General features: G+C 38.8%; 1 protein-coding gene and 1 pseudogene across 2 annotated transcripts in view; one reads left to right on the forward strand and one right to left on the reverse strand.

Annotated features, from left to right (window-relative positions):
• Positions 1–9,227: 9,227 nt before the first annotated feature.
• The window catches only part of VPS45 (vacuolar protein sorting 45 homolog), a 70,093-nt gene continuing 56,805 nt past the window's right edge, over positions 9,228–22,515 (forward strand). For both annotated transcript variants that reach the window (XM_059376013.1, XM_059376014.1), the window contains exons 1-7: positions 9,228–9,330; positions 9,972–10,106; positions 13,235–13,295; positions 17,300–17,379; positions 18,479–18,547; positions 18,669–18,806; positions 20,107–20,217. In XM_059376013.1, coding sequence (XP_059231996.1) covers positions 9,238–9,330; positions 9,972–10,106; positions 13,235–13,295; positions 17,300–17,379; positions 18,479–18,547; positions 18,669–18,806; positions 20,107–20,217 — 687 coding nt within the window. In that variant the 5' untranslated portion in view covers positions 9,228–9,237. The remainder of the gene's footprint in view (positions 9,331–9,971; positions 10,107–13,234; positions 13,296–17,299; positions 17,380–18,478; positions 18,548–18,668; positions 18,807–20,106; positions 20,218–22,515) is intronic.
• LOC132001561 (large ribosomal subunit protein eL33-like) lies at positions 20,805–21,193 on the reverse strand (annotated as a pseudogene).

Raw genomic sequence — 22,515 nt, forward strand, 5'->3', positions numbered from 1 at the left:
TTTAAGTTAATAGAATCTTACATAGATTTTTCTCATATGTATCCATTTAACGTTCACATTTTAATATAATGTAACTGTCCCTCACAACAACATATTATTTAAAATATAACTTCTAAGAAATTGTACCAGTCACACAAGCATGCTTAAATACAGCCTTAAGAAAAACATGCATTAGCAACAGGCCTCTGAGGGAGATGATTTATGCACTGGAAGCCGAGCAGCTGGGAACTCTGGCCGGCTCAGAATGGAACGCCGCCTGCTTCATGTTTTCCTTGTCTCCCTCGCCTCAGAAGCAGCCTGCAGTTAATCAAGATAATCCCTTTAAATGTGCTTGCCTCAACTCTAAATTCTATACTGCTTGACCGGGCATATCCTACTTTTCTTGCTTATCTATAAGACTTATAATTGGCATATAACTCATATTCCTTCTTGTTTATCTACAAGACATATGGTTAATATCTAACCTACTTCTTCTTTGTCGGTTGTTATCTTGTATCTAATAAGTAGGGGACTGAGGAGTTGTTCTAGGTGGCAGTGCTTTTAGTGGTCATTACCTGCTTGCTTTCTCTGGCAGCCGAGTTGTCTGTGCCTCATTCTCCTCTGTGCTGTGAGGAAGCAGCAAGCGGCACCTGACCAGGGACCAGAAACCGAACAGGAGAAGCAGCCCCAACGTGATGTCTGCACAGGCGGTGCCTTTTTCCCTGCTGGTGAGTAGGGGTACTCACCAGTGGGTGAGTACTTGGTGGTAGGGAACGGGTAATCTAGAGAGCACAGACCAATATCACCCTGAAGTACGCTTGCTGAGACAGCTCCTAAAGGCGGGAGGAGCAAAAGTCAGCAAGGGCCAACTTTTGGAGCTTTTAAAAGTAATCAAAGAACATTGCTCCTGGTTCCTGACATTAGGGACTTTAGGCTTATAGACTTGGGAGAAAGTAGGTCATGAGTTAAAACTTCTGCATGCTAAAAGGAAAGCCAGTTCTGATTACTGTATGGCCTATTTGGACCCTCATTCGCTCCGTTCTGGATCCTTTACAATCCTCTGATTCGGAGAGCAACAATGAATGTTCAGGAGAAACTAAGAAAAAGGAACCTGAACATGCCATCCTGGAGGGAAAAGAAATTACTAACATCATCATGAAGGAGGAATTTCTTCCCCCTCCTCTTCCAATAACAGAAAAAAAGGAGGGACCAGTTGTTGCTGTGCTACCACCATGGGCTCTGCCATCCTGCCAGAAGGTGCCATTTAGTAAAAAGAATGAAAAAAATCCATGCTATCAGCCATTCAGAAAGGCCTCCTTGAAGTAAAGCGAGCAGGAGACCTGGATGCCTTACATATTAATGTCCCAGTTGCTATTAGAGAACATGTCGCTCCAGAACATGATCCTAACAACCCTAAAGGTATCTTATGAGGCTGTACATGAGTCATTTCCCTTCAAATTACTGAAAGAACTAAAACAGGTTATGCAAAACTATGGAATTAATTCCTCATTTAAAACGGGAATCATCCAAGACATCACAGAAGGCAATCAGTTTATTCCGATTGATTGGTCATTACTAGTAAAAACAGTCTTATCCTCAAGTGAGTTTTTAAAATTTAAAACATGAGCACCTGGGTGGCTCAGTGGGTTAAGCCTCTGCCTTCAGCTCAGGTCATGATCCCAGGGTCCTGGGATCGAGCCCCGCATCAAGCCCCGCATAGAGCCCACATCAGGCTCTCTGCTCAGCAGGGAGCCTGGTTCCCTTCCTCTCTCTCTGCTTGCCTCTCTGCCTACTTGTGATCTCTGTCAGATAAAAAAAATAAAAATAAAAAATAAAATAAAATTTAAAACATGGTGGCAAGACCATGCAGAAACAGTGGCTGCCCCTAACAGCTAATAATGTTCCCATTTCCATTGAATAGCTCATGGGTGTTGGGCCATGGGCCCAGGTGCAAGATCAGGTACAAATGAATGATCAACTTGTTGAGCAGCTCCAGCATTGTTGTTTGAGAGCCTGTGAGAGAACAGAAGCCCGGGGAGAGCACTGCTCTTCTTTTCAAAAAGTGGTACCGGGGGGGCGCCTGGGTGGCTCAGTGGGTTAAGCTGCTGCCTTCGGCTCGGGTCTTGATCTCAGGGTCCTGGGATCGAGTCCCACATCGGGCTCTCTGCTCCGCGGGGAGCCTGCTTCCCTCTCTCTCTCTCTCTCTGCAGCCTCTCTGCCTACCTGTGATCTCTCTCTGTCAAATAAATAAATAAAATATTAAAAAAAAAAAAAGTGGTACCGGGTCCAAAAGAACCCTATACTGATTTTATTGTGAGATTACAAGAAGCTGTTAAAAGACAAGTAAATAATTTCAAAGCTGCTGATACTATTCTTCAGCTGCTGTCATAGGAAAATGCCAACGCTGATTGTAAGAAATTGATAGCACCCTTTAAAGGCAAGGGAACATTGACAGATTATATTAAGCTGTGCCAGTTGGGAACAGAGACCTATAAAGCTGATTGGTTAGCTCAGCCAATGGCTGCTCTGACCACAGGAAAATTTAAAGGACAATGTTTCAACTGTAGGCAGACAAGGCATACTAAAGCTCAGTGTAGACAAAAAGGAAAATTCCCTCCACAAAATGTAAGAAACAAACCACCAGGTCTCTGTCCTAAATGTAAAAAAGAAAACCACTGGACAAATCAGTGTCATTCCAAATTTCATAAAAGGATGGCTCCCCTCTTTCGGGAAACTTCCTTTGGGGCAACCCCTCAGCCTCAAAAGAAAAGGGGGCCAATTCTCCCTTAACACCCAGCTTCCAGATAAATGTGCCATTTTAAATTTATTACATGCTATGCCTGGTAGTGCTGGATTAGGTATTCCTATTCCCAAAGATCATCTCTTAATGCCTGCCAAGCTTCCCACTAAAATTCCAACCAATATTTTTGGCCCTTTACCAAAGGGAACCACTGGGCTACTTTTGAGGAAATCTAGCCTTACTTCAAAGGGAGTACTAGTTCACACTGGCGTTACTGATTCAGATTATACAGGTGAAATTTCAGTGATGTTAACTACTGTGGCTCCACACAGTTTTCAAAAAAAGGAGATTGCACTGCCCAGTTGCTACTTTACCCTATTTCCAGGGTCAATTTTAAAAAACAAGCAAAGCAGGGCGCCTGGTGGCTCTGCCCCACATCGAGCCCCCACATCGGGTTCTCTGCTCAGCAGGGAGTCTGCTTCCACCTCTCTCTCTCTCTCTCTCTCTCTGCCTGCTTTTCTGCCTACTTGTGATCTCTGCCTGTCAAAAAAAAAAATCTTTAAAAAAGCAAAGAAACTCCAACAGGTTTGGGAGCACTAGAAAAACTGGGGCATATTTAACTGAGAAAATCTATCTAGATACACTGATTTGTCTTTTTAAATACAATTTGTCTTTTAAAATACAAGGAAATGAACTTTCAGGTCTAATTAATACCAGAGCTGATGTCTCTATTACAAGCTTGTTACATTGGCCTAACATTGGCCTAAAAAATGGCCATCTAACACAAGTCGTCTGCTGTAAATATCATGGGATTAGGACAGGCTAGCAATGTATGTCACAGCTTCAATATTCTTTTCTGTGAAGGACCAGAGGGTCAAAAGGGCTATGTGCAGCCATATATTGCAGACTTGCCCATTAACCTTTGGGGGTGAGATTTACTAAGTCATTGTGGAGTCTCTCTGGTTTGACCTTCCCCTAAGGAGGATTCCCAGATTTTTCACGAAGGGCCACTGATGCTGAACCCATTAAGTTAAGAGTGACAAACCTATTTGGGTGGAGCAGTGGCCCTTAACACAAGAGAAATTACCTGCTTTACAAGCCCTAGTTGAGGAAGTGATATGAAAGGGGCATACTGAAGTATCTCATAGTCCTTGGAATTCGCCTGTCTTTGTTATTTAAAACAAAACAAAACAAACAAACAAAAGAACCCAGGAAAATGGAGACTTCTAACAGACAAGCATATGGTTAATGTTGTTACAAACCCATGGGGTCTCTCCAAACCTGTATTGCCTTTGCCTAATACAGTTCCACTCAAATAGACAGTGATTCTCATAGATTTACAGGGTTGCGTTTATACTATACCACTTGCTAGGGAAGATTGTACCCATTTTGCTTTCACAATTCCCAGTGTAAATTTAAAAGAACCAGCCAAATGATACCAATGGAAAATTTTACCACAGAGAATGTTAAATAGCAGGAATCTGTGGCCAAAGTTACACCGCTGGTCAGAGGTCAGTTTCCACAAATTTTATCTTACCCATTACATGGATGATATATTATGTGAAGCCTCTGATAACGTACAATTGCAGGACACATTTAATATGCTCCAATTACAACTGGAAAAATAAAAACTAATTATAGCTCCAGAAAGAAATACAAACCACCTCACCTTTCTCATATTTGGGGTTCATTATGAACAGGACCTCAATTAACCACAAAAAGTTCAAATGTGTAGAGATAAAATTACAACCTGAAATGATCTGCAAAAATTATTGGGAGATTGGATAAGACCTAAAATTGGAATTCCCACTTAACGCTTTGCAGCATCTGTTTGCCTCTCTGAAGGGAGATCCTAATTTAAACAGCCTTAGGACCCTATGAAAAGAGGCCTTAAAAGAATTACGGTTTGTCGAAACCCAAATTCAGTCAATGCAGACGGATAAAGTCCAACCTAAAATACCCTTATATCTTACTTTTCATACCCCACATACACCCACCAGATTAATTATACAGGAAGAACTAATCATAGAATGGATTTTTCTTCTAAATAATACTGTTAACACATTCACTATTTACATAGACCATATTGGTAGCATTATTCAATTAGGAAGAAAAAGAACTTGCCAAATACAGGGATATACGATCCAAAGGTTATTGTTCCACCTTTAAATAAGACACAAATTGAAACAGAATTCCAGAATAATTTAAATTGGCAAATTGCCCTCAGTGGCTTTACTGGAAACACTTCTTCTCATTATCGCTCTTTACTTATTGTTTCTTTTTTAAAACGTAATGCTTTTCTCCTTCCTAAAACTGCTTCTAAAAATCCAATAACTGATGCCCCTACTTATTTTTCTGATGGCTCTGTCAAAGGCAAAGCCTGTTAACTATGATCCTACCTCAAAAATCATATTTACTACAGGTCTTTCAGCACAGAAGTCAGAATTAATGACAGTTACTGCATTATTTCATGTTTCTTCTGCATTTAATCTGTTACCTGATGCTTTATACACAGTGTATGTTTTATAGCATATAGAAACTGCTACTGTTTCTACATCTGATGTACTATGATGGCTCATCACAGTAGCTGTAAGTCTTCAGGGATGTTACGCACAAATAACTTCACTTACTGGGCTCATATCCCTAATCCTCTCCTGCTCTGTCCAGTAAAATGGGGAAACGATATAATACCAATTTATTTGAATGCCTCAAAATGGGTACCTGGAATTTTGGATCCTAGATTGCCATTATTGCCCCAAGAGGAGAGCACAAACATTAAACTTACCTTGGGATACTGGAGCAGACCAATATGTATGGCAATCATTCCAGTTGCCTTATCCTTGATGATCAAAGATGGTTGTGACCTCTCCTACTAACAGTGGTCCAATTACATTTACTCTTCATTAAAGGATTCTAAGGTCCTAGCTATAGCATAGCAGCAACCACCCCCTCCCCCGGACCCAATGCAGACTGACACAGATGTGGTCTGATGAGGGAATCTTTACCAGAGGATTGTCGAGCTTCTTACCCCAGGGTCCTTATTAATAACCTGCGGAATTGTATGGGACTGGTCCCCTTAAGGGATGGCAGTCACCAAATGCAGACCGTATTTCTCTCAACAGAATTTAAAATGACAAGTTTTTGAACACCTCATCTTACCACAAACCTTAACTTGGGGGGATGCACCTCTGGTCTGGCATGGGCAAGGACTTTTGGCGCCATCCCGTTTTGCTGATTATCATAAAAGACAATAATTTATGGAAGGTCATTACCACTTTAAGTCACCTTAGAGTCTGGAACGGCTCTTATATTTATCAGTCCAGTAGCTATGCATTCATCTTTTTTCTGGTGAGAAGAATGGGTAAGAGCATGTGTTAGAGATCCCTATGTTTTTTGTCATTGAAAAATTACTTTCGAGCATAACAAAAGAGAAATAAACTGTCCCAAATGTAAAATGTTCACCTGTGTGAATAAGAATGTTTACACAGACAATTCCATTATTCTCTAAGGTAGAAGAATAAGCATCCAGTTACCAGTGAAACCCCTGTGTTTGGGAAAGCTCTCCAGGTAGGCATGTACTTTTAACAGTTTTGAAGGCCTGGGTGTGTAGAACAAAAACGTATCTCGGGCTGTTTATAGCAGCTATTTTAGGAATTAGAGTCATTACTGCTATGGCTACCACTGCAGGAATGGCCTTGCATCAGACTGTACAAACCACACAGTTTGTACAAAAGTGGCATGAGAATGCTAGCAAAGCTTGGAATCAACAATCATTGATCAAGGATTAGATGTAAGAATCTCTGATTTAGAATCAGCCATAATGTATATGGGGGGATGGTTTTCAAAATACAAAGCTTAAGGGCACCTGGGTGGCTCAGTGGGTTAAAGCCTCTGCTTTCGGCTCAGGTCATGATCCCAGAGTCCTGGGATCCAGCCCAGCATCAGGCTCTCTGCTCAATAGGGAGCCTGCTTCCCTTCCTCTCTCTCTGCTTGCTTCTCATCTCCGTCTGTCAAATAAATAAATAAAATCTTAAACAAACAAACAAAAAAAAACCAAAACACTTAGGCTCCACCTTTCCTGTGACTGGAGTATTTATTTCTTCCTTCTGTGTTACTCCCTATGCCTAAAACGAATCAGAAATATCGGGGAACAAGATCTGCTGTCATATTACCCATCATTATGCCAGTAATTTAACTTTAGATTTAAAACAGCTTCAAGATACTATTCAAGGCATTACTCACTCATCTTTACAATCAGTTCCAGGCATGAGTTTTGCACAAAGTATTGATGATAATCTGTCTCATCTAAACCCTTTGGATCAGACCAACTGTGGTCTTGGCCTTATAGGTGGAATGATTATTCTGTTTATTGCTTTAATCTTTTTATGTTTAGTCCTCAGAAGTGCACAAAAATCCTTCCAACGACCAATGGATCGGAAGGTTGAAAAACCGACTCTTCAGCTTCTGCACAAGCTAAAAGGGAGAAATGTAACTATCCCTCAGGACAGTGTATAACTTAAAATATAAGAAATTGTGCCAGTCACGCAAGCATGCTTAAGTATAACCTTAAGAAAAACACGCACTAGCAACAGGCCTCTGGGGGAGAGGATGATTTATGGCTTGGAAGCCAAGCAGCCCTGGGGAACCCTGGCCCCCTCAGGGTGGAAGGCCGCCTGCTGCTTCCTGTGCTCGTGGTCTCCTCTGCCTCAGAAGTAGCCTGCAGTTAATCAAGATAATCCCTTTAAATGTGCTTGCTCAACTCTCTTCTATACTGTTTGACCAGGCATAGCTTGCTTTTCTTGCTTATCTATAAGACAAATCAACATAACACATTCCTTGTTTATCTACAAGACAAGGTTAATGTATAACCTTCAGCTCCTTTGCTGTTTATCTTCTATAGAATAAATACAGGACTGCAGAGGAGTTCAGGTGGTGGACCCCTGCTCCCTTTCTCTTGTAGCTGACTTGTTCGTGCCTCATTCTTTTGTGTGGTTGGGAAGCCAAAATAAGACTTCTTTTTCAAAATATAATTCAAAAATTGATAAAAAAGACCAGTGCATCCCTTTCTCACTGTCTCTTCAAAAATCTTTTTAAAAGCCCAATGGGAAGTTTTATTTACACGGTAGAAAAATTGAAAACATTTTTCACAATTTCAGAGGTGATGAAATGACAATATTTTATTTGGCTTCTGAGCTCCCTTAAAGGATTTGATACCTGCATAAAACATTTTATAATCTTGATAGCCAGACTAATGTTAACGTGCTCTCGGTTTAGTTTTAACTGTATACTTCTTAAAACATAATAGAACGACTGATTGGTAATGTTGAATCTATTGATATAAGTGACCCCAACAAACACTGGTCATTATTTAGTGGAAACATTTACAAACAATTAACAGTTGCTAATGCCCTGCAGTTGTCTCTTTCTCTGATTTTTCAATTCCCTAATATTTTCCCCCCTTTTCGAGAAATGGCATAATGGAGAGAAGACCCTCGGGGTACGAAACACAAATGCAGACATTTAAACATTGATGGCTTTAAGATTCATTTTGTGGTCAGGTTTTTGTTTCTTAAAATTTGTGAGTTTTCCTTTAAAATCCTCGCGCTACATTGCTTTAGCCCCACCGGATACGTGCCCCCTACCCATTTCCGACTTAACTGGGCTCCTGCCCCCAGTTTCAGGGCCCCGGGTCCCTCGCACCAGCTCAGCAGGACCCCGCAGAGTCCAGTAGCCCAGAGCGCCAAACCCGGGGTCCCTCGCGCGCCCCGCGAGTACCCGCAGCGGACTCTGCTCCCGGCCCTCGGGGTGAGAGGTAGGGGTGGATCAGAGGCCGCTCCCAAAACATCCATAAGGGCATTCCCTTTGTTCGTTCATTCAACAAATACTCGGATTCGCCTGCCCCTCAGTCTTCAAAAAACCAATTCGGGCCTCGGTTTGCAGGAGTACCGTCTTCGCCTTGTTAACGACACGATGAAGCCGGGGAGGACGAATCTCGGCCATTACTTAGCAAATACCTTCCCAAGCGGCCGGGAGCATTGCGCCAGCTCTTCTCCCTTAATCCTTCACTTAATAGCAAACAGTAACCACCGCTGCACTCTGCGGTTTTTGCCTCCAAGTCGGCCTTACGCCAAATTCCTCCACGACGCGAGCGGTTACCCTCTCTCCAAGCCAGCAGGAGAGACTTCCGGGGGCAGCCGGGGCACCCCGGACTCACGGCCCGCCGTGGTCTGGATCCAGGCCTCAAACAGCTCCAGGCTGGAGGTGGGGAAAGAATCACTTCCGAGAGCGGAGACCCAGGGGTTCTCAGCGGGATTTTTCCATTCAGGCGGGAGGCTCCGTCTACCGCCTAGCGCAGCGGAACTACAACTCCCAGCATCGTAGTAGCTGCCCGGACTTCCGGAAGCCAAGGCCCGGCGGGGAGGAAGCAGCCGAGACCCGGCCAAAGGGGCCGGGTGTTAATTTAGCACGAAAAAAGGGGGCGGGAAGGGCTGTAGGGGTTAGCCTGTCAGTTCGCGGCCATGAACGTGGTTTTTGCTGTGAAGCAGTACGTTTCCAAAATGATAGAGGACAGCGGACCGGGTATGAAAGTACTTCTCATGGATAAAGAAACGGTGAGTTTGCTTTTGCTCAGTATTTGTTTGTGAGGGAGCTCGCTCGCTCTCTTCTAACAGCTACTCCCACTCCGCTGTAGGATTTAGTGTTTAAAGGTTTTGAAGCGAGGGTCAGTTCTGTGTGGAACTAAAAGGTGGTAATAAAGCTTGTCTGGTGGTTTGAAGTGTAAATAGCTGTAACTACCACCAGAGATTTCTTCATCTACCCGAAACAATTTATTGGAATCAGAAGTCCTTTCCTAAATGTCTCTGCCAAGGAATAATATGTGAGACAGGACACTTGGAAGAATTTTATTTCCAGTCAGCGTTCTGTTTTTAAAATAAAGCTGTTAATGCTCAAGCCGAGATGACAGGTTATTATTTGTTGGTCACAGAATTATTTTTTTTTTTTAAAAATCACACTCTAAGGTGATGGGAAAAAAAATTTTTTTTAATTTATGGATTGTCTGTGTTGAGAGAGAACATGTTTTTCATTCTGGTACATTACCTACATGTTTTGGGTGTTCAGTAAATGTTACTACATGTTAGTATTTGCCTTATCCAGCCAATTATTAATGGGAAAAAAATTAAGTCTTAGGTGTTGCTGCTTGTTTATATTATTTTGACTAGCATAATGATTAGTTAATTCTTCTTCTTTACAGACTGGCATAGTGAGTATGGTATACACACAATCAGAGATTCTTCAGAAGGAAGTGTACCTTTTTGAACGCATTGATTCTCAAAATCGAGAGGTCATGAAACACCTGAAAGCAATTTGTTTTCTTCGCCCTACGAAGGTACTGAGCTGTCATTTGCCCAGGCAAACACAGAGCACCCTGATATGATAGCATTAAGAAAGCAAAATAAATTTGTATTATCGTTTGTGGCATCGTAATTAACCTGGTTCATCAGAGTTATAATCTTGACTCTCCTGCTTTCCACATCTCAGTTTACTCCTTAAAATCAGTTTTTCATCCAAGATGCCTTTTGGGTTCCCAGCTACTTCCTAGACCACTAACTAGCCTAGCAGAGACCCACTTCACTTATTTCTGGATTAACCTCCATACCCATCACACAGAACACCATTGCCACTTAATCTTATATACTTATGTACCTACACCAATATCTCGAGTCTGTATCATTTTATTCATGTCTATGCACAGGAAGATATATATAATGGCTCAATTTTACTTCCATGATTAAATCAATATTTAGTAGCCCAGCCCTCAGATCCCTCCTTTAGCTGGTTTGGCCTGCCCTTATGTATCCAGCCTCCTGTGTCCAATCTCTGCTCCTCCACTCTTGCCAACTAGGCCTTTTTATCATCCTTCTATATGCTCATTCCTCTTCTCTATTTGTTCTCTTCCCCTAATTAAAGGTTCTTTCGCCTTCTGTCCATTTTCATCCATCATCTTCTAAATCTAGATTGAGTCCTCCTATAAAACTCCTATAGTATTTCAACCTTATTTTGTATATTACCTTTATATACATGATCTTTAACTCCAGTGCACTCTTTTACCATGCTTGTATATTATGTACTTTCTGAAATATAAATGCCATGTCCTGTCATGTCAACCCCACTTGAAATCCTTGAATGACTTGTATTTATGCTAAAGGCAAAACTCTTTAATTATGGTTCTGTGTGGTCTGGTTCCTGTCATTCCTACAGCCTCATTTCAAACCACTGCCCCTTTTGCTCTTGGCCACATTAATCTTTCAGTTCACTTGATTCCATCATGCCACAGGACCTTTGCACAGGCTTTTCCCTCTGCTTGGAACTTCTTTACTTCCTCTAGCAGATCTTCCCTGGTTTTGCTGACCAAGTCAAACCCTCCTATTGGTAGCACTTTACAGCACCATCTTCTTCTCCCTTTTGCTTGTCATAGTTGAAATTGTATATGGTTTGATCAATATTGGTCTCACTTACCAGCAGTAAGCTCCATGAGAATAGAAATGGTATCTGGTTGGTTTGGGGTTTTTTTCCACACTATTATGTCTCCAGTGCCTGCTACATGGTGGACCTTGATAAATAGTTCCTAAATTAATGAATATGTTAATACTGTGTTATAGTCATTTCCAGTTGTTTCATATTTGTAGCTCATGAAATTTTGGTGCTGAGAGGGATCTTAGAGATCATCTGGTCCATCATTTCCTAAGATTTTTAATTAGAGAACCTCTTTATACATATATAGATAGATAGATAACACTCTCTGAAAATAAAAATGTCAGGTTTGTTTTTAAAGATTTTATTTGTTTATTTGAGAGAGAACATAAGCAGAAGCAGGGTAAGGCGCAGAGAGAGAGGGAGAAGGCTCCCTGCTGAGCAGGGAGTCCAATGCAGGGCTTGATCCCAGGCCGCTGGCCCCTGGGATCCTAACCTGAGCCAAAGGTAGACACTTAACCAGCTGAGCCACCCAGGTGCCCTACTAAAACTGTGTTCTTAAAAATGACTTTTCTTTGGGGTGCCTGAGTGGCTCAGTTGGTTAAGCAGCTGCCTTTAGCTCAGGTCCTGATCCCAGGGTCCTGGGATCACGTCCTGCATTAGGCTCCCTGCTCAGCAAGGAGCAGGCCCCCCTGTTTGTGTTCTCTTTCTCTGTGTCAAATAAATAAATACTAAAGAAATAAAAATGACTTTTCTTTAATATTATGTTGTAAAGTTCATTTTAATGTATTTTTAAATGTGAATGAGTTTTCAAAACCTTTTCCCATTTAATAGGCATTAATAGGCAATGTGCATTTCTTATATTACTTTTAGTTCTTTAAGGAAATGTATGATTTTTTAAATATTCAAAACTGTATTGCATATCATGTTTAGACTAGGGACCAAATTCATGTTGAAATTTAACTGTGTTAATAGTATCAAAAATAGATAAAACCTGCATTATGATCTTGTGTAATTGGAATTCTTATGTTTTGGCCATATAAAAATCAACTTTTTACTTCTAAATTTCATATTTTACCTTTTTTTAAAGATATATTCATTTTATTTGCAAGAGAGAGAGAAAAACTCTTTCTGGGGGGAAGGGGCAAAGGGAGAGGGAGAAAAAGAATCCCAGGCAGACTCCTCGCTGAGTGTAGAGCCTGACACCAGGCTTGATCTCATGACCCATGAGATTGACCTGAGCCAAAATCATAAGTCAGTTGTTTAACTGAATGAGCCACCCAGGTGCCCCCACATTTTGTTTTTAAATCTTAGCCTACTGTTGAAAATACTTCACAAACATTACAGTTGTGCAGTCTTAGGTCCCAGTAAGTTAAAAGTCAAAGTGAATGCAATTAAGTGTATTTTCTCTCTCTCTTTTTTTTAATATTTTTTTTTATTTATTTGACAGACAGAGATCACAAGTAGGCAGAGAGGCAGGCAGAAAGAGAGAGGAGGAGGAAGGCTCCCTGCTGAGCAGAGAGCCCAACATGGGGCTCAATCCCAGGACCCTGAGATCATAACCTGAGCTGAAGGCAGAGGCTTTAACCCACTGAGCCACCCAGGCGCCCCAAGTGTATTTTCTCTTGAATGCTGGTTTTTAAAGAACTAGATACGTTTTGATATTCTATCTAAGAATTTTGATTAGATGAATAATTTATAGACATAATTTATAATTTATAATTTATTATAAGCAGCCTGAGGCAAATATACAGAATTATTATTAGTTTTATGTTGTACTTCAACATTTGTATTTTTAATACTTTGAAATCTTAATTTGGCCACGATGATGCAGTTCATTAATATTACAGATGATTCCAGATCATTATTTAACATAACTCTGTTTCACTTCCAGCCCTTATCCCTGCAACATACACTGAAATCTAGACTTCACACTCAGTAGATTCTCAGTAAATACTTAAATTAATCAATGAACAATATTTATTATTTTTTCAGTTAAACAGTTCTCACATATTATTTGTGTATTTGTTGTTTCCTTTCTAGGAGAATGTGGGTTATCTGATTCAAGAGCTCCGGAGACCAAAATACAGTATATATTTTATTTGTAAGTATATTATTTCACTTATTCCATCATGTAACTGTATCCTAGCTAATTTGTTCTGTTGGACACTTCATATCGTTAATAAAGTAACTGAATCAGTCACTATATGAGTCTGATTTTTTTATATCCTTTCCAAGTACTAAAAGTCCTGTAACCAACCAATATGCTGTTTTAGAGAGCTAAGTGGGATTTTTTTCATCATTGACTGATTAGGTAAAAATTACTTCTTAAGTTTTACTTTGCCTATCAGTATTCTTTATGAGTCAAAATTACAAGTAGCCAAATTTCACATCCCACCTCTGCAAATACAAAACAAAGCAAAAAGTGTATACTTATTCCTGTTTTATACTTTTATGAACTGAGGCATAGAAGCTGATTTCTTTATGTGGAGGAGGATATGCTTGAGTTTGTTGGAAAAGCAGAGATTTACTTTACATCATACCAGATGAAAACATACCACTTCTCTTTGCTACTTTATGTAATACTTAAAAGTACAAGTCATCCAGTAGGTATCTCTTATGTACATAACTTTTGGTTGGAGGGGGGGAGACAGAGTCCTGGAAATAAATTAGGTTTGTGGTTACTGTACATTTTATATGATTTTTTTTTCGATGTAACACATTCTGCTTTGGAAGTTACATCCATTCTCCTCTAGATGTCATTATTGATCTTCATGGATGAGTAAGTCTAGTTTATTTGGTGCCATTTCCAAAACCAAGGATAAACCTTAACTCTCAGTATGTAGGACATTGTAAAATTTTAAAGCTTACTTGAAGGCTTTGGAGTTTTAGGGTTTAGATTATACTCTAAAATGTACTTACTTTCTACACTATATGCTACAATTAAATAATAGTTCCAAAAATTAACCTTTGTGATAAGACAGTATTTTATAAAGAACTTTCTCATATAATTATTTCATTCAGCCCTTACAACAACCTCAAGAGGTAAAAATTGGCAATTTAATTATTTTCTGCCACCCTGGTGGTGGTGTTATTGTTTCTCTTTTGGCTAATAGTCACAGGCTTAGTTTTATAATTTAACTTTTTATTTTGAGGCAATTTGTAGATTCATATATAGTTGCAAGAAATAATACAGAGATCCCATTTATTCTTAAACCCATTTCCCCCACTGTAGCATCTCACATAACTATAGTACAATACCACATCCAGGATATTGACATTGATACAGTTAGGATACAAAACATTTCCATCTCCATAAAGATCTCTCACATTGCCCTTTTATACCAGATGCACTTCCCTCCCTCCCAACCTCATTATGAGCCCCTAACAACCACTACTCTGTTCTCTATTTCTATAATTTTGTCATTTCAAGAATATTACATAAATGGAATTATATAGTATATAACCTGTTGGGATTGGCTTTTTTCACTTAGCATTCTTGAGTTTCATCGAGGTTGTGACATAAATCAATAGTTCATTACTTTTTATAACAGAGCGGTATTCCGTGGTTATATGTGGTTATACCAAAATTTGTTTAGCTACCCATTGGAGGATATCTGAGTTGTTTTCAGGTTTGGTTACTACAGATAAAGCTTCTATAAACATTTGTGTATAGGTTTTTGTGTGAACATGAGTCTTCATTTCTTTGTAGTACATAATGTCCAGGAGAGCAAGAGAGCAGTTGCTGGGTCATATGGTAGTTCCATGTTTAGTGTTTTAAGAAGCTGCTAAATGTTTTCCAGAGTGACCATACCATTTTACTTTCCACTAGCAATGTACAGGTGATCCAGTTTCTTTGTATCCTTATGATCACTTGGTGTTGCACTTATTTTTTATTTTAGCCTTTCTATTAAGTGTGTAGTCATTACAGTATTTTTAGTTGGTCACAAGCTAGATACTTAGGAAAGTGTAGAAACTTCTACTTAGAGATGTGTGTGTATGTGTATGTACACACACATATGAATATATGAGAGATTCCCTGTACTGTCAAATTTAAGTAGACATACAATGGAATCACTTCTTGTACTGAGTCTTTCAGTTTAAAATTGAGTAGGTCATGAAATGAAAGTCTCCTTCTTTGAGGCAGCAGTTAAAATTAGTAACCAGGGGTGCCTGGGTTGCTCAGTGGTTAAGCCGCTGCCTTCGGCTCAGGTCATGGTCTCGGGGTCCTGGGATCGAGTCCCGCATCGGGCTCTCTGCTCAGCAGGGAGCCTGCTTCCTCCTCTCTCTCTCTCTCTGCCTGCCTCTCTGCCTACTTGTGATTTCTCTCTGTCAAATAAATAAATAAAATCTTTAAAAAAAAAAAATTAGTAACCAATAACATGATGTCTTTTCTTCTGGTTCTAAAGGTTGTTTGATTTGCACTGTGAATCTGTGAAGTAGAAGAAATAAAGTAGCACTAAAGCCTAGGAAAAACAGGCTCTTGGGACTTGGGTAAAGCAATCAATTTCACAATTTTATTTGATTAAAATAAACTAAATGAGTTTTTATGTAGTGATTACATTCATTACAAACTTTCAACACAATTTATATCAACACTGAATTGGCCTTCTCACCTAACTTTTTTATAATTTCATTTTTATATTTCTGTGTCTACTAAATATGTTGTTTAATCGGTTCCTCCCTTCCTTTATTTAAAAAAAAAAAAAAAAAACCTCTCTTATGGAAGTCTTCAAATATATACAAATGGTGTAATAAATCCCAGTGTACCCACCACCCAGTTTGAAAAGTTGCTTTGCCCATGGTCTGTCTTGTTATACTACTGCCTATTCCCCTACCAGTGTTATTTTGAAGGACATCTAAGGCATCATATGAGTTCATCCCTAAATATTTCAGTATGCATCTCTAAAAGATAAGGACTTATTTTACAAAATACCATTATTAATAAAAAATAAAATCCATTATTATACTTATCAAAATAATGAAAAATAATTCCTATTTTCAAATACTCAGTGTTCAAATTTCAGATTCTCTTACAGTTTTTTTTCCCACTGTTTTTGTATTCGAATTATGATCATAAGATCCACACATTGCTGTTAATTGATACGTTGTTTAAGTTTCTTTAATCGTCTATAGGTGTTTTCTCTCTCTCTTTCTCTCTCTCTCTCTCTCCAGTGCAATTTATTTATTGAAGAAGCTACATTGTACTGTTATAGTATCTCACAGTCTGGGTTTTGCTAATTGCATCCTGATAGGGTACTTAAACGTATTCTTTGCATTTTAAAATATTCCTGGGTCACCTGGTTGGTGCAATTAGTTAAGCATTGACTCTTGGTTTCAGCTTAGGTCACAGTCTCAGGGTCATGGGACCAGGCCCCATATCGGGCTTTGTGCTCAGTGTGAAGTCTGCTTCAGATTCTCTATCCTTCTCCCTCTGTCCCTCCCACCTGTGCATCCTCCCTCTCTCCCTAAATAAATAAATCTTATAAATAAATACACAAATAAATAAATAAAATATTCCTCTGCACTTTAGTTCTGTAGATTGGTACTTGGATATAGAAGCTTAATTAGATTTAGATTTTAGTTCTTGGCAAGAATATTTCATAGTCAGTGCTGTGTGCTTTCACTGATTGTCTCTTATTGTGATATTAGTATCAGTTGATGCTCAATACCTAGGTCCATCCATTGATCCATTAGTGGTTGATAAAAATGAAGATGTTTTAATTCTGTCATGATCATTCCTTCTTTGTTTTTTAGCTGGAATATTTCCATAAGGATAAATTTCTCCTCATCTACTATTTGGTTACCTGTGGTATAGTTTGTATTTAGAAGAATAAAAACTCACTTCTTTTCCCTTTATTTGCTATTTTCAGTAAAATTACTTGGTTTCCTGGCATCCTCCAATGCCTCCATGGTGGTCTTCTTTTGACGTATTATGAATTTATGGATTTGAATATATTTGTGCTACTCATTTCAGTTCAAAGGTGTTCGACTGTGACATATACCACAATGTATACTAAACTTCACTTAATCATTAGGCTCTTTTATGTCTAATTGGAGCAAAAGTGATCTCCTTTGAGTCAGACATAACTCATATGTCTGCTTCAGATTTCAGTAATGTGATCAGCAAGAGTGATGTGAAGTCATTAGCTGAAGCTGATGAACAGGAAGTTGTGGCTGAGGTTCAGGTAAATGTATTGATCCTCTAACACATCTCTTATATTGGCCCTTTTTAAAGATTTGACTCTAACATAAGAAAGGTGCTGTCTCAAAAGAAGGGAGATTATTGATCAGACATTATAAATGTGCATTGCACCGAACTATACTCAGAAAGTTTGTAAGAGGTATCAAATTAAGGGGGAACAAAATTAAAGGAGTCAGTGGGAGTAAGGTGATTGGACTGGTACTGGATCCTACTGAATGGGTAGAGAGAGTTTCACAGGGTTGGAAACAGAGTCAGATATATTCTGTGCTAGCTTTTTTTTTTCCCCCCTATGCGAGTTTTTGAACCACATTATAAGAATGTTCATCTTCAGGGCTATGTCTGATTGGAAAAGAACAGGAAGTAAAGGATGTGAATGAGGTTTGTTAAAGTTCTGTTTGTGATTATCTTGCTCTGGGAAGTAAAAAGTAGACTTTTGTTGTTAGGTTAAAACTTGGTAACTCCTAAATATTCTGCATGCTATATAATATATCACATCAGAACATGTCATGTTACCTTTTACTTTAATGCTTTAATGTTCTTGAATACATTTATCACCTCATAAATGATAGAAGAATAGAATAGGACAGCAAATAAACAAGTTTTGGATTTTCAAAAGGATGTACTAAGTCATAAATGAATAATAATAATAATAAAAGGAATGACCTATTTTAAAACATATTTTCCCTCATGTTAATACACTGTACAAAAAAAAGAATAGACTGAACAATGAAGTTCTTTTTCATCTATGTGTAACATTGTATATCCTATAGCAGTGTCTTATTTTTACTAATTGGTAAGTGTACACAGAGGTCTCCAGAAATGTAGTGTACACACTTCTACAACTTTTTTTTAGAAGATTTATTATTATTATTATTATTGCTGCCCTTTTATAATTATTTTATTCCCCCACATTGACTATTGCTAGACAGTTACTAATTGATCAGTTTTTTTTATCTCTTTTATACCTGCATTTCCTCAAATTTGATTATACCACATAGTATCATATCACATATGAAAATATTGCTGTATGATACAGTTGGAATATATGAAATAACTGACTAATCTTGGTGCTTTGTTTGCAGGAATTTTATGGTGATTATATTGCTGTGAATCCACATTTGTTTTCCCTTAATATCTTGGGTTGCTGCCAGGTATGGAAGAAAAGGATAAAAAAATAAGTTTATTTATCAGGTGGGAGTTAATTCAGCAAGTAATTGGACTTGTAAGAAAAAATTCAAATATTTTCTCTGAATATGCATTTTTAACAAAAAGGGTCGAAATTGGGATCCAGCCCAGCTATCCAGAACAACTCAAGGACTGACAGCTCTCCTTTTATCTCTGAAGAAATGTCCCATGATTCGTTACCAACTTTCATCAGAGGCAGCAAAGAGACTTGCAGAATGTGTTAAGGTATGGCTTTCCCTATCCCCAGTTCCAAAGCATCAAGACCATTCACTTCCTTATATTTCAGAAACTACAGCAATATTTTTTCTACAACCAAGGAGGTGATGTGTTAAGTTTACTGGCAAAGAGGTAGATCTTTGTAATAAAAAAAGCAACAGACTAGGGCTAAAATTTTTGGACTTAACTCAAGAAACATTTGCAAGCTAAATAAGCTAAATAGTTACTTTGATCCAGTTAAGCCATTTGTAAAGTAGAGTTTTAAATCCTAACCTCTTAAACAACATGATGCCAAACTTTTTTAAGCCTTTGAATCCTTTTCGGAAGGTGTAAAGAACTATTGTTAAATGTGTTTTTTATGTATTAATTTTCTGTCTATCAGTATGGAGTTTTCTCAAAAAGTTGAAAATAGAGCTACTCTATGATCCAGCAATTGCACTACTGGGTATTTACCCCAAAGGTACAAATGTAGTGATCTAAAGGGGCACATGCACCCCAATGTTTATAACAGCAATGCCCACAAAAGCCAAACTATGGAAAGAGCCCAGTTGCCCATAAACAGATGAATGGATAAAGAAGATGTGGTATATGTATATTATTTGTATATTTTATATATATATATATATAAAATACATACAGGGGCGCCTAGGTGGCTCAGTGGGTTAAAGCCTCTGCCTTCGGCTTGGGTCATGACCCCAGGTTCTGGGATCGAGCCCCACATCAGGCTCTCTGCTCAGCGGGGAGCCTGCTTCCTCCCTCCCTCTCTGCCTGCCTCTCTGCCTATTTGTGATCTCTTGTCTGTCAAATAAATAAATAAAATCTTAAAAAAGAAAAAGATACATACATACACATAATGGAGTATTATGCAGCCATCAAAATGAAATCTTGCCATTTGCAATAACATGGATGGCACTAGAAGGTATTATGTTAAGTGAAATTAGTCAGAGAAAGACAGTTATCATATGATCTCACTGATATGTAGAATTTGAGAAATAAGGCAGAGGATCATAGGGGAAAAGAGTTAAAAATGAAACAAAATGAAACCAGAGAGGGAGGTAAACCATAAAAGACTCTTAATCTCAGGCACACTGAGGGTTGCTGGAGTGGAGGGGGGTGGGAGGGGGTGGCTGGGTGATGGACATTGGGGAGAGTATGTGCTATGATGAGTGTTGTGAATTGTGTAAGACTGATGAATCACAGACCTGTACCTCTGGGGCAAATAATACATTATATGTTAATTTAAAAAAAAAGATTTCTGTTTATATTACCAACTAATTGGTTGACAAAACCATCTTTCTCTCATCCACAGCAAGTGATAACTAAAGAATATGAACTGTTTGAATTCCGGCGGACGGAGGTTCCTCCATTGCTGCTTATTTTAGATCGTTGTGATGATGCCATCACCCCGTTGCTAAACCAGGTGCAGAACCCTTTATTAGCATAATAGAAGCATGATTTCAAGTGGTATTCATCAAAATGCAGATGTGGAAGTAAACAGAATGGTCCATGTACTTGCCTCTTTATTTTCAGTTTTGTGGGGTTTTTTTTGCCTTGTGTTTCCTGGTCGTTTGGTATCCCTATTCTTCCAGCCACAGTCATCTTTGGTTCTTTCTTCTGCCTCATCTTTCCTGTCTCCTTCTGCCACCACCTTCACCCCAATCAAGACAACTTCTAGATTCTGTAGCTTCTCCTTTTACAGTGTTTATCTGTAGTTTTCCATTCTTACTGCCAGTACCTTTGTATAGACCCTAATCTCTTAAAAGAATACTGAAATAGTCATTTACCCATTCCTCACTTTTAATTTTTATTTTATTTTATTTTTAAAGTTTTGTTTGTTTGTTTGTTTGTTTGACAGAGCACAAGCAGGGGGAGCAGCAAGCAGAGGGAGAGGGAGAAGCAGGCTCCCCACCGAGCAAAAAGCCTGATGCAGGGTTTGATTCCAGTACCCTGGGATAATGACCCGAGCCGAAAGCAGACACTTAACCAACTGAGCCACCCAGGCACCCCTTATTTTATTTTTTTATACAAGATCAAATCTACACTTTTATTTATTGACTTTTCAATAAGTTTAAATCCTTGAGGGTATAGCATTGTATGGATTCTATGTCCAGTGGCCTTAGCATGAAGGTTGCTTAAGAATTTGACGTGAGTCATGCCACTGTTCCCATGATTATGAGTCACCTTCTCCATATTACTCTGGTTTTGCTCAGTTTGCCACCAGGAGTCACTGTGTTATTCTTTGCTTTGTACACATAAGCACATCTCTTGCCTAGATAGAACTTAGTTTCATCTTGAGCATGAACACCTTCAATTTTAAAAGTTGTATGCTCCCTGTGGTTCTGGAGATCCTGCTTATACCCAGCAAAAATGGCCTTATACCATAGCCGTCCAGGCATATTTATTATTTTAGGAGTCCTGTTCCCAGCAGACCTCTACAGGCTCCAAGATGGCTGAAACAGGCCTTGATTCCCCTCTTTTAATTTCTTTCTATTCTAATAGATTTCATAGACACAATGCTGTTAAATCATTTTTCCTAAAGAACAGTTCTGATCTTACTACTCCTGGCTTAAAAATCTTCATTGGTTCCCATTTGCCTACTAGCTTAAATACAGATTCCTGAACTTGGCATCCAGGAGCCTTTACAATATGAGCCCAGCCTTAACCTACAGCTCACTACTGTGCAGATATGTTGTGTGGTTTCTGGTCATCATTTTATTCATGTTGTGACTTATGCCTATTAGCTAGAATGTTTCAAGTACCTTCTCTCCCTATCTTCACCTATCAGTATTCTTCTTTAAAACCACTCAAAACATCTCCTTAAAGCCTTTTATTCTTTTAGTCAGACATGTTCTTTTTCCATAAAATTACTGCAGAACTTTATCTTTCTTATGTCCTTTGCTTTATTTACCATGTTGTACCTTTGGTTGTTTTCACACAGTCCTTCACAGCAGACTCTGTCTTACTGTGTTTGTTCTTCTGCAAGTATAAGAATAGTACTTCATACAAAGTAGAGGCTTTATTAATAGTGACTTTGAATTTGTAGGGAAAGACATAGTTAATATTTCAGTTTCTTCCCAGCTTATCTTCATTTTAATGCTAGGAGAACTCTGTAGCTGTGGAGTGCAGCTTCTCTATAATAGGACAGCCTTATAGTCCTAAAATACAAAGTAATAAATGTTCACTCAAGAAGTTTTGAAAATATAAAAAAGTGGAAAGTTAAACAAATGCCTATAAATCTATTTTCTAAAGAAAAACAACCATTTATTCAACCAATTTCACTGAAGACCTATTATGTGCCAGATATTGTGTTAAGTATTGGAGGTAATGGGGTACCTGGAGGCTCAGTCAATTCAATGATTCATGATCTCTGCTCAGATCTTGACCTCAGGGTCATGAGCTCAAGCCCTGTGCTGGGCTTCATGCTGGGTGTGCAGCCTACTTAAAAAAAAAAAAAAGTATTGGAGGTAAAAGATTAAAAGATGCAGTCTCTATTCTCAAAGAGCTCATGATGGGGAGAGAAGTAACTGATCATTTTAATAATAGAATAAGTACTAATGGTAGAAGCATGAACAGGATGCTGTGTGGAAGCATATTTTGTTATACATACATTTTGTGTGCTCCCACAAAATTGCTTTTTTCTGAAGATATTATTTACTATTTGAGAGAAAAAGAGAGAGTGCATGTGCACACGTGCACAGCAGGGAGATTGGTCAAGACA

Source organism: Mustela nigripes, chromosome 14 (genome assembly GCF_022355385.1).
Source record: "Mustela nigripes isolate SB6536 chromosome 14, MUSNIG.SB6536, whole genome shotgun sequence".
NCBI lineage: Eukaryota > Metazoa > Chordata > Mammalia > Carnivora > Mustelidae > Mustela > Mustela nigripes.